Here is a 14,931-nt window from a genome sequence, read left to right on the forward strand (position 1 = left end):
CAAGGTGCAATGACTAGGCAACCTTTTTCCCCCTCTGAACTTAAACATGCTGGACGTGGACCAAAATCTTCCCCTTTTAGTAAGAAATACACATACCTCTTTCCAAGTTACCTTCTGAGCTGGAGACTGATGTGCAGTATGGTTTAGTCAGGCTCCTGCTTAACTTAGTGTAGCTGCACTATATATGCATACTGCCCAGAGCTGAGCAGTTCAGTTTCCAGGGGTAGTATGATTTCCAAGAAAGATATTCTCACTGCTCACCTTAGCATCAGCCACTTTGCTTAATCCCAGCTCACTGATTATCTGGGTGACTCGCTCTTCCTTCTCTTTAATGCTGATGGAGCTGGGGAGTCGCAGGGCAGCAGAGAAGTGCAGGTTCTCCCTCACCGTCATTGTGCCCATGACAACATCATCCTGAAAGTAGCATAAATGGACAGCTGGAAAACCTCCTTCTCAGTTAGCTAACTGGGCACCAGAGTCCCTGGAGTGGCAGCTGCTGGATAAACTGTTTGTGGACCACAGTGGAAACTGAACTGAGGGACAAAAACTTGCTTCAAAACTTACAAGACATGAAATTCAAGGTCGTTCAGTAGCAGTCAAAGGGAGAATGCAGCTCTTCAGCTCCCAGCTAACACCAAGCCTCACCTCAGCCTGCTTTCAAACTCACAAGTTCAAGTGCAGACAATGCCATTTTATACCGCAAGTGCATTTTCCTTATCAGCCAAAGGGAGGCAGAGCAGGCAGCTGGTTTTGTAAAGAGTTAAGCCTCTGCCAGTCCAGCGGAGGTCCACAGACATTGCCAGTGCTCAGTGTTCAAGGCAGAGGGGAGTCACCAAAGTCAGCTCTGTTCGAGGTTACAAGCCATTATCTTGTGGTGGTCCAGAGCACCTGCCAAGTTCAGCTGCCAACAAGGAGTTCTCCCCAGCTCCTCGCTGGCAGCAGCTCCTCCGAGAAACAAGAACATTTCACCAAGTTGCTCCTGATTTTTTCCATGTCTCAACTATCTATAACTCCTGGGCACGAAACCTTACTCTAAGGCCTAGCCCTTTAGAAAAGCTTCAGCTGTCATGTGCGTTTTGAGTAAGAATCAAACCTATCCAGCTGATGAACATCTGGGCAGCCTACACCAACCTGTAACAACCATGAGCCAGAGTTGATGTCACGTCTGTCCAGAGCTCCATGCCTCCCCATCATCCCTGCTATGACAATAGAGACAATTCTGCATCCCATCTTATGACAGGAGAAGGGCTGCAACACCGGGCAACTGCTGAGAAAAGATGCCTGTTAATCGGCCACCTTTCAAATCTTGTGCCATTTTGGAAGACCCAGCCACTAAGCTCCAGGGCAGCAGATTCTTGCCTGCTTTGGGACTCTTTCCACATCCGATGCAGTTGATAAGCAGCACAAAGGACATGCCAGCCAGTCACATTTGGTACTGGAGTTAAGAGAGGAAGACTGAACGTGCTGCTCTGCTAGAAGTATGTGACAGATTGCTCGGGGTGTAGTGTTATGATAAACTGACTTTGCTGCCAAAGCTGGTTTAGGAATTTCCTGCTGTCACCTCCCTCCCCACACACCCTCAGTCTCTCACTCCAGCTTCCCATTCTCCACCCTCAGATCCACCAATACAACTGCTGGGTCACCACATTGGAAACTAAACTGTAAATAAATTACGATTCTAATTTTAATTAAATTAAAATTACCCTAGTACCAAACAGAGGCATGACACCTTCACTTGCAAGGCATAAGTGGAGAGACCAACAGCAGTTTTATAGGGATAACACATGACTTAGCACGTGTGTATGCTCACCTGCAGAAAACTGACCCTCTAAGTATGTATGTATTTAGGTCCTAAGTGTTGTCTGTAGTCTTGGGCCATCTTTGTTGATCTAGGGAGTATTGCACAGGGGCGGGAGGGGAACGAGACCATTTAATGTCTCACCTGGCTGCCTATCATTTGAAGGTAAAGTTTGGTTGCTTTCAACATTGGAGAGACAGATGTCTCAAACTGGGACCACTTGCAAGAAGCTTCCTGGCCATTCATGAAACACTGATGATTTGGGGATCTTTGACCTGCAGGACCAAGACTCAGCATCAGTCTCATCACATGCACTCTCCCAGAGCCCCATAGCTGGCAGATCTCAGAAAAGCTGCCTGCTTCACATCTGTCTGCAGTCAGAAGCCTGGATGGTTTCCAGATTTGGCTGCTCATATGGCTGCCAAGAATCCCCTTCTCCTCAGCTCCCCCAGGGCTTTGAGGGTCTATTATTGGTCCAGGCCTCCACCCACTTCCGCAGATTCAGCTGGCTTTTCCTGTCTCAGAGTGGAACGAAGCTCTGTCCCAGCCAGCCAGAATCAGAGGAAGAACAGCAGGGACCTATTAACTTCCTAGAATTATTGTCTGATAGCTTGAAGGTACTTCGGCCAGCTAGAACTGCTTTTGAGTTTTACAACAAGAGATTTTGGGTGTTGCAGGTTTTTTCCTTGCTTTTTTATGTTTTTTAAACTCTTGCTAGTACTTCAGGGAAGAGCCCAAAGAACAAATCACAGTAGCCCAGTGGTTTGGGCATCTCTGGTAAGACAAACACCTCTGTGATTAACTTAGTTGGAGCAACAGATTGCTCCCAGAAAAATACTAAATACTGTAATGTTTAAAGTTATCAAACTAGACTTGGTAGGGATCACTGAAAATTACCTAACCTAGTAGTTCAAGCTTTGCTCATCTTATGTGCTCTTCCCTCCCAAGGGATCCCAGGCTGCCACTGAAGGCAGTTACTCACCTGCACAACATACCCCGAGATGCACTTGAAATTTGGAGGTTGTGGAATGCCATCTATAAGCACTTCTCCAGACAGGCCTGCTGGGTCCTTTCTGGCAGCCAGCACATCTAGGAGACTTCAGACAAACACCAGGCATTAGGTTTTGCCACAACAGCTGCTTTTACCTTTGACTAAGTACCACCAGTCAGGACCACAGTTACAGCCTGCTCACGGGGCAAACCAAAGGGCACAGAAATGGGCTTCCTCTGCTCGAGGGCTTTAGCTCTTTGTACAGAAAATCTGGTGTAGAACACAGGATTTTCCAGCACAAGGTGTGCCACAGCAGTATGGTAGTATACAGACCTTCACAATTCACAGCAGCCAACCCCCTACAGACATAAATTCAGTCTCTGTATGAACAGCTAACCTCAAATACACAGACACAAAAGCACCCTGCCAAGTAGCTGCAGCCTGCTTTCCAGCCAGGGGAGCACAAAAATAACTACTTTGATCTCAAGGATATTAATCCAAATGGGTATAAACAAGACTAGCGTTAAGATTAATTATGTAAAGAAATTTTCTTTTCAAGTATCACTGAGTTGTCCTAACTGCCAATGCAGAGGCCAGCCTGTCTGCTAGCTAAGTAAACACCACCCTGATGAAGTGCTGTTCTTGAAAACACCCTGATTAGCCAGCAGTCTCCTTACAGAGAGGAAGATCAAGGGTCATCACAAAGACACATCTTGTGTGAACCCTGGCCGTATCTGCCAGTCTCTGACATTCTCAAAGGCAGAGAGTGACAAAGAGCTCTCTTACCGTGGTTATATGTGAGAGAAAACAGCATCAAAACTGGCTGGAGACAGTCTGCAGGGTATTTCTCTGTGCTTTCACCCGAAGAACTCCAGCACCCCCCCACCAGGCCACAGCCAAGCTGGGGTGAGGATCCAGAGCATCTATAGACTGACATTACACCATAAGCCTGTCAGTTTTCAGAGAGGGGTTTGGCCTAACACCTTCAAGGAAATCTTGCTGCAGTGACTTCACAGGGGATGACATCTCTCCTGCCCCAAGGGAGCTCACATCCCCTCCCCACCCCATTACAGGTACAGGACAGAGCCTACACCTGAGCTCCAGTCACCCCAGTTCAGCCTGGTATCTTAACTCAGGCCACCACCAAAGGTACTTGCAGTCACCTATTGACCCCCAATTGGAGCAGATGAGGAGTTGTGACACCACTGCAGGGGAAGAACTCCAGCAGAACTGACAGAGGGACACAAGGTCAAACTGCATCACCAGATTTCTCGCAGGCATGCAAAGGTCTGAGCCTGCAGATCCCTCACATCTCCCCCAGCCCTCAGAACCCCAAATCCTCTTTGAGCAGCTGCCTGTCCATTTGAAGGAGCAAAAGAAAGTACTCACGAAGATTTGCCACTCCCTGTTGGCCCGAGAATAGCATTCAAGCCCGGCTTCATAATGCCACTGGAAGAAGGAAAGAGTTATTTCCAAATGGAGGCCTGTTCACATGCATCTCATTGCAGAGGTAAGGTGTGAACAAAATGCTGTTGAAAGGAAAACTTAAGAGATTGTTAAAAACTTTTCCTTAAATCTGAAATCAATAAGTATTTTTCCTTTCTTGTCCCAGACTGCCAGTCAGAACACAACCAGATCCGGGCATAAAAAGCAATCTACAAAAGACAGAAATTGTCTTCCCTGCTGAGCTGAGTCTTGAAAAGGAGAAACAACTGCTCTCTGCTGCTCATTTCCTCTGACTGCAGCTTGAACCATAGTTAAGGGAACCCTCAGCTCTTCTGGCAGAAGAGGTCACACAAGTTTGGTCCTAACTTGCTCAGATCAATAACTGAAACTGTTCCAGCTATATCCCAGCTATTTTGCCTAGAAGCAAATTACAAAGGGCTCACATGAAACTGCAGGCTGGCAGGAGAACAGTCATTTCTTTACCAGCACAGCTGGATCTGGAAGGTGGCATTGGGGTCACTGATTCACAGCGGCAGATTAATACCTGCCCTCTGGTATTTCATTTACGCAAGAACTTACTAAACATTGTGAAGGATCTTCTTGTCCACAGTTTTCCGTTTACAGAGGAATCCACTGGACTGCTTGACAGAGTACTCGATATTATGGAAACTCACAACAGAGCCCCGAGGGTATCGGAGGGACTCTCGTGTTGGAAGAGAACGTTGGAAATTGTCTGCTCCTTCCTGTTCTCCAACAGAAATAATGCTGTGATCAAACGTGTCTGCCATCGTGTCCTTCTTACACAGGTTAAGCTCCACTGCATGAAGTTTTTTGAGGTCACTGTTGTTTTGAGCAGTTTCCATCTGTTGAGACAAAGAACACAAAAACATGCAGCAAGGGAGACATGCCAGCAAAGATTTTTGCAGAAAGTGTCTTGGAAAAACAAGTTCACACACACTGCACCAATCCTTACATGTGCCAAGTTCCCAAAAAGATGGACATCCTCATTGGAAGATATCCAGTAGTCCCCAATGGCATAGAAACCCACAGATCTAGAACAATACACATAGCCTTTAAGAACGAAGTACATGTGTTCTTGAAGTGATACTAACTGAAAGAGCATCTAATGAGGTAAAAACTAAGCCTGTCAGTGATGGTCACCATCTTGCTCAGCACAGTGGGGACTACAAATGCAAGGTGCTACCACTTCAGCTAAAGCACCCCTTCTTCAGGTGTAACACGCTTACCCTGCCTCATACCCCCACAAAGTCAGCAGAGAAAACAGATTAATGAATCTGTATGAAGAATCACAGGAAGAAAAACAGTTGTGCTTATGAAAACGAAGGCCAGTCACATGCACCTAGTTTGCTGGCACAAGGTCGTGTCAGAGATACCGATATGATCAAAAGAAAAATTAGACGTGCTGCTTACTGTGCTTCAGTCACACCAGTATCAAGACACTTCACAACTACACTTAGGAAAAGCAATTTGGATTTGTCCACAGCCACCATTTACCCTGAAGAACAGCAGGAGCTCCCCCTCCCACAGGGAGGGATGTGGGACATGCCACAGTAAGAAAAAACACGGTACAAACTGGTACGTTAAGGAAAATTAACTGTAGTATGTATTCGTAATCACAAAGTTATAAAACATTCTGGCTCATGCAGATAAGCTGCCTCTGTAGCTCTGGAGTACCTGGAGGCAGGATATGTGAACAGCAAAGGGAGAAACTGTTCTCCCCATCCGTGCATCGGAGCCTACATTGTAGGAAATACGTCATTATGGGTATGACCATTAGTACTCACTGATTCACATCTTAGTCGCAGCAACAGAGCTCTCTGGTCAAGGGGCTGCATCCCTTTCTGTTGCTGTAACTGATGGAGACCAAGTTTGGATCCCTTTACTCATTTAAAAAAAAGTTTAAAGTTCTTGCCTTGATGTTGCATGTGAAGAACTTGGAAATCCTGCAGGCCCCAAACTCTGCAGCCTGTGCAAGGCCTGAGCATAACTTGCACCCTGCCTTTCAGCCAGGTGCCCTTGCAGCCATAAACTTTCCTGTCCCCTTTCCAGGGATTTACAGCAAGGAAGAGAGGAACTACTACATGCCTCTTCTAGAAATTGAACATTACAGACAGAGTAACACAAGTTAGTCTAATCATTTACTTCCCTTCTACCTACTGACATGAGGGTGTTCGTTGGAAAGCTAAAGATCTACCGTGATGTTGCACAAAACCAAGCTGGTTACCAGGCCAACTAAGAGAGCAAGGACAGAGACCTGTCCAGGAAGCTGTCTGTTGCTACTTACTTGGCTTTTGTGGGAAGGTAGATACATCCCACCAATCACCCTTTTCCCACCATCTTCACTTCTTTCCTCCCAGGACCGAGAGGCTGATAACCAGCAGGACCAACAATATTCACCACCGTGGGAGTACTGGATTTCTCAGGGACAGAGAAGGTCAGCCTTTTAAGAAACTGGAACTACAAGAGCCAGATTTAAAGAAATAGGAATTGCCCTTTCCTCTCTGCCTCTTTCTAAAGTTCAAGAAGCTATAGCAGATTTTTTTTTCCTGCACAAGTGAAATTAAAGTGGCCGGGAGAAGGAAGGGTTGTTTAACTTGGATACAAGCTGAACTCTAAGGCTGGTGACCCCTGGGAAAGCCTTGCTAAGGCAAAACAAGAGAGGATGTGCTGGTTACATCAGCAAGAGAAGGCTTATATGTTTGGAAGGTTGCACAACAGAACAGAAGGAAAAAACCAGAATGGTCAGGATGACAGTGACACAAGGGTCAAAGACTCAGTTAGACTTTTGAACATTTGGCTGCCTCGTATAGCTCACATCTGTTTGCAAAGGTTCTGCAGTTTATAGCACCATAAACCCTTCCACACGAGCTTTTGAAAGCTGCTGAGGGGCACCGGCAAGCCACACCACTGCCGCGGGTGCGCGCAGGGCTGGCAGGCGGGTGGGAAAAGCTCCGTAGAGGCTACAGGTAGGGTCGGACTGAGAGCCCCCAGCTCCCGCCACCCAGCCGCCCGGCCACCCAGCCGCCCGGCCACCCAGCCGCCCGGCCACCCGCCCAGCGCCGTTACCTCCCGGCTGCCGCTGCGCTGGCGGCGGCGAAGCTCTAGCGGCGGCGCTGCCTCGGCGGCGTTTTGTAAGCGGCTGCGGGCGGCGGGTTACATAAACCGGCGGCGAGGAGCGCCCGGCACTGCCCCGCGAGGGGCGCCGGCAGCGAGGGAGCCCCGCTCCGCCAGGCAGCGCGGCACAGCCCCGCCCCCGCCCCGGCCCCGGCTGCGCGACCCCTGGCGCGGCGGCGCTGCGGGAGGCGGCTCCGCGCGCCCCGACGGCCCCGACGGCGCTAGGTCCGCGGTGGCTGCGCGACGGAGCCCCCGTGCGCCGGGGCGCCGAGCACTGCCCCCGTCACCCCGCCCTCCCGGGGCGGGGAGAGCAGGGGTCGGGGGAAGGTCTCCCGTTGAAAATACGGGTACAAAGGGGTACAGCTGGGGCGGGGGGGGAGGTAGCACCCCACCCCTGCGCTCACGCCTTCTGGAATGGTCGTCACACCCAGGGGTGGGTCCCATCCGGCTCGGTGCGCTGGGGGTAGAGGCGGCCGCGGGAGCACCCCGGGGTGGCACTGCCGCACTCGTTCTCACCCCCCAGAGGCGGAGTGCCTTCCGGGGGTCTCCCCGCCGGCCGCGGCAGGCTGCGGGAGCCACCCCTCGCCCATCGGGCTGCCCCTCCCTGCTCCCAGCTAGGAGCATGTGTGAGCACAGGAAGATCGGATTCCCTTTGGTTTGTTGTCGGGGCCTCTCCTCAGCCTCCTGTTCCCAAGCGCTATTGTCTTTATAAAGAAGCTCACTCTCCCCAGGCTCCTTGGTGTTCTGAAGGCAGGAAACACCCACTTTTACAGTTTATAAATACGATTTATAGAAGAGCTGTCAAGTCACCACATCGACTGCCTCTGGTCTGACTGCCCTCTGCAGTTCTGTACGCCATTGCTGTTTTCTAACACCACCCCTTGCTAGATCAATGTAAGGCTCTGCTAAGACAAAGGGTACCTCTAGCTACCCAGTCGATACCAATAATAAAAACTCCAAAGGCTCACCTATCCCCTTTCCAACACCTGCCTCCCTCCTGGTGTGCTGAGGCACTTGATGCCGTTGATGCACCAGGCAGAAGACATGTCTCATGCAGCTGTGTAACTCTACAGGGCTGACAGGAGTCCAGAGCAGGTGGGATTATGAGGGTATTGGAATAGCCTTGAGGATTTGTCAGGAGAGCAAGGTTTGCCGTAGGTACGCCCAAGGATCAGGCTTGCTGAATAAGAATATTATCTCCAGTCACTCTGTGGGCCAGAAGGGGACCTGTGTTCCTGTTTCATTTGTGATTTCGCTTCTGCTTTCGAGGAAAATCTGCCTACATTGAAGACTTTTGTCCTAGTGTATCATCAAGCATGCTCATCTCTCTGTCTCCAAGCATATTTCAACCTTATATACTCACTGCCCCTCGATGTGCTGCAGTGACAATCCACTTGCGTACTTAGTACAATGAGGACAAAAAGCCTTTGTGCTTGGGAGCAGAGGTGTTTTCTGAGTTATGAACCTGCCACTCCACATAGCACCTGAAGGAGCACGATTAAAGGTTCACGTTCCTCTTGATAGTTCCAGTTGCGCAACTGCTCCTGAGACAGAGGTGATGGGTCCCTCCATGCTGGTAATTTCAGGAAACTGCTTCTCCCACACTTCATGGAATGGAAAAACCACTTCTCTGCCACTTGTGCCTAAGCACATCCAGATAGCCAGGAAATAGACGGAGACCCAAGACACGGGGAGGAACGAGATCAGCCAGCTACAGCATCTGGCTGGAGGCTCTGGCTTTCCTCTAGCCCATTCTTTAAGCAGCAGTTTTCTGGGCTTCTTCAAGGGCCTTTTGACCTTCAGCCTGTTTCATCTCCCACCCCAGCTGGGAGTATTTTTCAACTGTATCATTTTACTGATCCAGTTGATCTAGCCCATGCTGTTGCTGAGGGAGAGTTCTGCCAACATGGGTAGAAAACAGTGGCCAGGGCTGTGGTTCTTTAAGATGAACACTCCTAACAAGCCTGAGAAGAGCCTGATGCTAGGCACTGGACTTTTCTCTCACCGCAGCACTCTGTAGGTTGGTGGGTGCCAGTGCTGCTTCGTGCTGCTCATCCACAGAGAGGGTTGTTTGCCTTGTAAACTGTCAGACTTTACTTCTGATTAAAGGATGTGGTCTTTACAGAAAGACAACAAAGGTGTTAGTCAGCCCAGCATAAAGGTCTAGCAAGCACCAAGCTACAAAGCCCGATTTTTTTTTTACTGAGTGACTTTAAACAAATAATGCTACAAGCATTGCCTTGATAACACTGTGATAGCAAGGCAAAAGCATCTTGGTCATGTTTCAGATCTCATGCAGGTTTTAGCACAGGTCTGGGGTCTTTGCTCTTGCACTGTAGGCCCTGCTGCCTTGAGCCTCTGATCTGGCTGCCACCACAGGGCCGTAGGGCTGGAGACACCTTGTTACTGTCCTGGGCATGGGGGAAAGGACCTCGCAGAAAGTGAGGCTTTGAGGCTTTGAGGACTCCTCCCAAAAAGTGTCATTCTCTTTTGCAGCCAATTTGAACATTACTCCTTCCCTATGGGTTCTGGTCACACTAGACATGTCCAGCACACAGAGTGGATAAAAAGTTACTGAGGACTATGAGTTCCACTCTCTGCTCAAGGTCCTGGTCCCTTCTCCCCGTCTTCTGGCAGTCATCTGCATTCTACAGCATCACAAAAACATCTGTTTGAAGGGGGTACTGAGGGTTCCTTCTAGTCCAGCTTTCCACACAGGCTGAGACTTACGACCACCACTTGATCAAGTCAGACATGGCTTTACCTAGCGGAATTGCCAGACACAAAATTTCCAGAACTGTTTCTCCACTGCTTTCAGGATGCTGCTTTCATTGCCCTGAGGATCCAAGGTGTTTCTTAATTCTGCCCAATGCTGAATTTCATAAAGCTCATAAAATATCATCCAGGAAGAGAGTGCATGAGAAATATGCTCAGAAGGAACTGCGTGCTGGTGAGTCCTACTACTGCCTTCTACTGAATGCAGCAAGAAGCAGATCCCAATGCTCCCTATACAAAAGCAGCTCTGAGATCAGTACAGAAGACAGCAATATCAGACACAGTGCATGACTGAGAATATTTCCTAGCTCTTCTTTACCAAAACCTCCAGTAAACCATTCTAAAAGACACACTCTGCACAGATGTGTACACATATGCTGAATCTGCTGCATCTACAAATTCACGACCCTAGGCACAAAAAGCCATCTTACTGTTCCTTTTCCACCCTGATTGCTCATCATGTCAAAATTTGTGCTGACTGGCCTTCTTTACTTGGTTAAAATGCTGTTTGTGTTGGGGAAGTTGGCTTTTGCAAGACTTGTGGATTATGTAGAAGAAATCTGACGTAGTCAAGTTTTGTTAATTATTTAGTCCATTCATAGTAGCAGTAAATTCTTAATTGGTTAAAGATAAGAAAGGATTCAAGCAAATCTAAGAGTAAAGAAAATCAATATTGATCTAGTGCACTGCAATGAGATATCATGGGCTTGACTGACGAAAGTCATTAATAGCGAAACTACAGGATCAACAGAACTACACTTGGGTGTTATTTGGGTAAAGCAAGTAATCAAACAAGGATATAATATCTGTACTCGAAAGTATCTAGCACATCTAAACCATCGTTGCAGTTCATCAGTAGTTAGAAAGCTAACATGATAAAGGTGCTCAGATATTTATAGCTCCAGCTTGCTGTTTTTAGTAATGTCACAGAGAATCTTGAACTACCATAAGATGTACAGTAAAAATACAGAGAGACACTCCTTTCCCTCACAGTCTAGGTAGATGAAGACTGGAAGAAAACACGGGTAGAGGGAGCAGAAATGGTAAAGTCTGGTGAGAAAGCTGGAAATAGAGACCTAGAGCAGGGCTATATCTTAGCCACACTGTAGAGCAGCTGCTAGGAAGGTAAGCTTTGGGAGCCTGGTAAAAAGAAAGGAGGCTCCCATGTCCTCTCTAAGAAAGCACATCTGGAGAGACAACAGTCATGACTGCCCCATGTTCTTACACCTTTAGGACAAGGCCTGGGACTGCAGACTAAGAAGCAGCACCAAGCTAAGCTGGGGCAGCAACCCACGTTCCCCAGTGCAAGATTCTCCCATGCTCAGCCCACGCTCCTGGAACAGGACTCCCTCAAGTACTGTTTGCATTGCTATTTGCAAGTCAGGGATGGGCACTCCATCCTTCTGCTTCCCTTCTGAGGGCCTCAGCACCTGGAGGAGGTTAACAGGATTAAAGTCTGTTTTATCTGTCCCAACTTGGCACTCCAGAGGTCAGCTCCCTCCCTAGACATGAATGTTGACAAACATAATAGTACATAGACATTTCCCCTCCTTCCTCAGGAGCAAAGTCCAGGCTGTTCCACCAGCCATTCCTAAAAACTGTTTAACTTTTATCCACTCCCAAGGCCTGAGCTACTGCCCTTAGTATTTGTTGTGGCATCCCCAAAGAGATTTAGACTTTTTTTGCAGTAGATGCTGTACGCTCAGAGTCCCTTCCCCAAAGCGACACCGCACAACAGCAGAACGTGAGATAGTGTGACAGTAAACAGCTTGTATTCTGGAGCAGGAGACACAAGAAACTGAGCTGTCTCACCCATAACTTCCTTCTTTCTTTGTGCCTTCCTAGATGCTTAACAGTGCTGTTTTGGAGATTTTTTGGTTTTTGGATTGATGGAGAAGTACCATGCCACATCCTTCCAACACAGGCCAGAGCATCGTGATGGGTGAAAGAAAAAGGCAAAGTGCAAAGACTCAGAAATCTCAGCTGTCTCCTACTCTGATGCAGACTGCAGGAAAATCATGTTTACCACTAGGGAAACTGAGGCAGAAAGGCAGGAAATCACCAGGTAGCAAGTGTTATTGAAGAGAACCCAAAGCAGCAGGCCAGACTAGATGCTTGGATATTGGTCTTGAAGATGAAGGCAGTAACACAGATGAAGGGGAGAACAGAAAGTAGGAAGCGCTTGGTGGCACAGCTCACCCAGTAATGCCACAGGAAAAAGCCCAATGCTCCTAAGCTACGTATGCCAGAGTTCTTTGTACTCACCTTCCAGCTGGCCCAACTGGTTATGTTTGACTAGGTCCCAGGTGCACCTCAATATTCAGCTATTTCTTTCAGCAGAGCCACTGCCTGGTGTTTGTCTTGGGCACGGTGTCTCAGGGTTTTTTTTGACAGTGCTGCTCTTCTCCTCTCCTGATGGAATTTTTCTTTCCTAGTTTGGAAACTGCTGTGTAAGTGGAGATGACTAGCACATGCAAAAGGGGCAGAGGGACCCCAGAACTACACAGGAACCACTGAAGGGTGGCTAGGTGTCCTAGGGCAGGAGGCAGTTGGCAGAAATTCAGGAGAGGCAGAGGGAGTGGAGAATTGTAATAGAAAAGCTAAGATAGGTCTGAATGGAGAGTAAAGAGTCTGGGGTGTGTGTGTGTGTGCATCCATGTATATGGAGTTTTTCTATGTCTGAGCTGGCCACTTGTTGTTATTTCTGATGCTTTTTGCAGAAAAGGACCCCGCAGGTGGCCACAGCCGACAGAAGTGATCACTTGGCATGGCTTCTCAGCCCTTTCTCAGGCAGCACAAGCACAGCCAGCTTCAAGCTCCTGCCTTGCATGTTGCTCTGATGGGCTGTTTCTCAGGCTGCTGTGCCTTCTGGCACTGGAAGTGAGCAAGCCAGCAGAGAAATGACTGGTGTCTTCTGGGGACAGCACCGGTCAGGATACAGCATCAACTAGAGCTGGTTTGGAATATCCTGTGCCGTAGACCCCTGTCACCGCCAGGCACATGGGCTCTCTTGGGAGCTTGCCTGCGTGACCTCAGGATGGAGGCCCGTCACCTGAACACGCACATACCCACGCTGTTTTGTCAGCTGAGCGATTGCATTCCTCCTTTAGCACTCCTTGGCCAGGGTTGGGCCTTACCTCACCACACCCTGTGGGCCAGCACCCCTTCTGCCACCCACTTGGGCACCTGGCATGCATACAGCATGGCTGGCCGGCCACGAGCTGCACCCGGCATTTGCCACCTCTGAAACTGGGCCATAAGCAGGGCTTCTTAGTTCCTTAAGCGTCAAATTCTGCCACCTCTCTCCAAAACCTGACACGTTCATTTTGACATCACTTGGCCTCTGAGTTCAGGAGGCGGGCTGGAGACCTGGAACCCACTAAAATTCATCCCACTTCCAACACCCTCCTAGCACCAGGCTCCTTGCTTTCAGGTTTGGAGGCCATGAATTAGGGCTTTTGTGACCAGCAAACGGATGGCACGGCACTTCATCTGAGTTTGTAATCAGCTGGCTCATCAGATGGTGCTTGCTTCTCTGTTCCCTTTTCCCCTAGTTACTGATAAACTCTGTGAATACCCACAGCTGTCCCCTGATGTTGCTCTTTTCTTTACAAGTGACTTCTGCTAGGATGTGTTTGTAAAAGAGGCAGGGGCAGGGCAGTCTCCAGCCAACAACGTCCTGTGCTAAAGGCTGTCCAGGTAGCAGCAGCTGTAGCATAATAGTAGCACTTATTAAGGACTTTTCACAAGACTGCAAAAAATGAGCAAAAGCTTGTTTACAGGTCGGAGGGAGAACTGTAACCTGCCAGAGGTGGACAAAGTCTGCAACAGATACTCAAGTGGGAGGATCTAGTATCATGAAATGTGTTTTGGAAACCCTGGATTTTGCTTCTTTTTGCCACTGACAGACTAATTTTCCTGTGTCTCGGTTCCTCTCAGTAAAACAAATGGGAGATTTGCTACCGACCTCCTCTGAAAACTGAACAGAGGTTCTGCAGGCACGACGGGTTGTGAGTGGTGCTGACTGACATCTGCTGGTAAACTCAGCGTGGTTAAGGTAACTCCAGAGGCTTGGCTGTATTGGGGGTGGGGGGCGTGTCTGTCTGGGGATTTAAGCACGAAAAATTAGGTTTGCTTATTGTTGAGACAAACGCATCGTATTCTTGAAGAGGCACAGAGAAGTGCCACCGCCAGGAGCTTCCCATGCTCACAGCCATGGCAGGCTGGGGCTGCCCCCGGCCACATGCCTGAGCCTGCCTTCAGGCATCTCGGCGTGCCCCTCCCTGCGCTCAGCAGCGAGTCTGTCTGTGCCTTACCCGTGCTTTGGCACCACGGTTGGGACACTGCTGTCTTCCGCCTTGGTGGGATCTGAGAGCACGTTAAGGCAGCCTCTGCTTTGGAGCGCACGCAGCACCTGCCAGAATGGGGCTCAGGCGCCAGCCACTGTGACTGCCAACTCAAATAACCGTGGTGGCGATATCTCTTCAGAGCACCTCATACTTTTTCAAACCTCCTCCCGAAGATTTTAACCACCTCAAGGCTCTGCTGTGACACTGCAGTTTAGAAGCCCCACCCCCCAGCCCCCCGCAAATTGGAACAAAACAGAGTCATGCACCTACTATTGAGGAAAAAATACTTTACTTCCCCCATCAGACAACTATCATCTAAATAATACCAGCTCCTGATGTGAGGCCTGACAACGCACATCTGAAAAGACAAGCTGTATGAACTTACCATTCAGTGTATTTATGTTATTTCTCAACCAGACTGAAGACACAATTGACAA

The 14,931-nt window shown here is 48.8% G+C and overlaps 1 protein-coding gene and 1 long non-coding RNA gene across 4 annotated transcripts in view; one reads left to right on the forward strand and one right to left on the reverse strand.

The window, feature by feature from the left end:
• LOC101911094 (broad substrate specificity ATP-binding cassette transporter ABCG2-like) overlaps window positions 1-8,489 on the reverse strand; it is a 20,628-nt gene extending 12,139 nt beyond the window's left edge. Inside the window, exons 1-5 of one of the 2 annotated variants that reach the window (XM_055794750.1) lie at window positions 8,339-8,489; window positions 4,815-5,098; window positions 4,179-4,238; window positions 2,781-2,895; window positions 262-414 (exon numbers count right to left, since the gene is read on the reverse strand). In XM_055794750.1, coding sequence (XP_055650725.1) covers window positions 262-414; window positions 2,781-2,895; window positions 4,179-4,238; window positions 4,815-5,098 — 612 coding nt within the window. In that variant the 5' untranslated portion in view covers window positions 8,339-8,489. Of the gene's footprint in view, window positions 1-261; window positions 415-2,780; window positions 2,896-4,178; window positions 4,239-4,814; window positions 5,099-7,322; window positions 7,543-8,338 lie in introns of those variants that run through there. The other variant, XM_055794746.1, reaches the window with a different exon arrangement.
• The window catches only part of LOC114011371 (uncharacterized), a 15,130-nt gene continuing 5,866 nt past the window's right edge, over window positions 5,668-14,931 (forward strand). For both annotated transcript variants that reach the window (XR_008745611.1, XR_003553227.2), the window contains exons 1-3: window positions 5,668-7,222; window positions 10,189-10,320; window positions 11,139-14,202. This is a non-coding gene — a long non-coding RNA (uncharacterized LOC114011371). The remainder of the gene's footprint in view (window positions 7,223-10,188; window positions 10,321-11,138; window positions 14,203-14,931) is intronic.

This window comes from Falco peregrinus, chromosome 1 (assembly GCF_023634155.1).
Source record: "Falco peregrinus isolate bFalPer1 chromosome 1, bFalPer1.pri, whole genome shotgun sequence".
In the NCBI taxonomy this organism is placed as follows: Eukaryota; Metazoa; Chordata; class Aves; order Falconiformes; family Falconidae; genus Falco; species Falco peregrinus.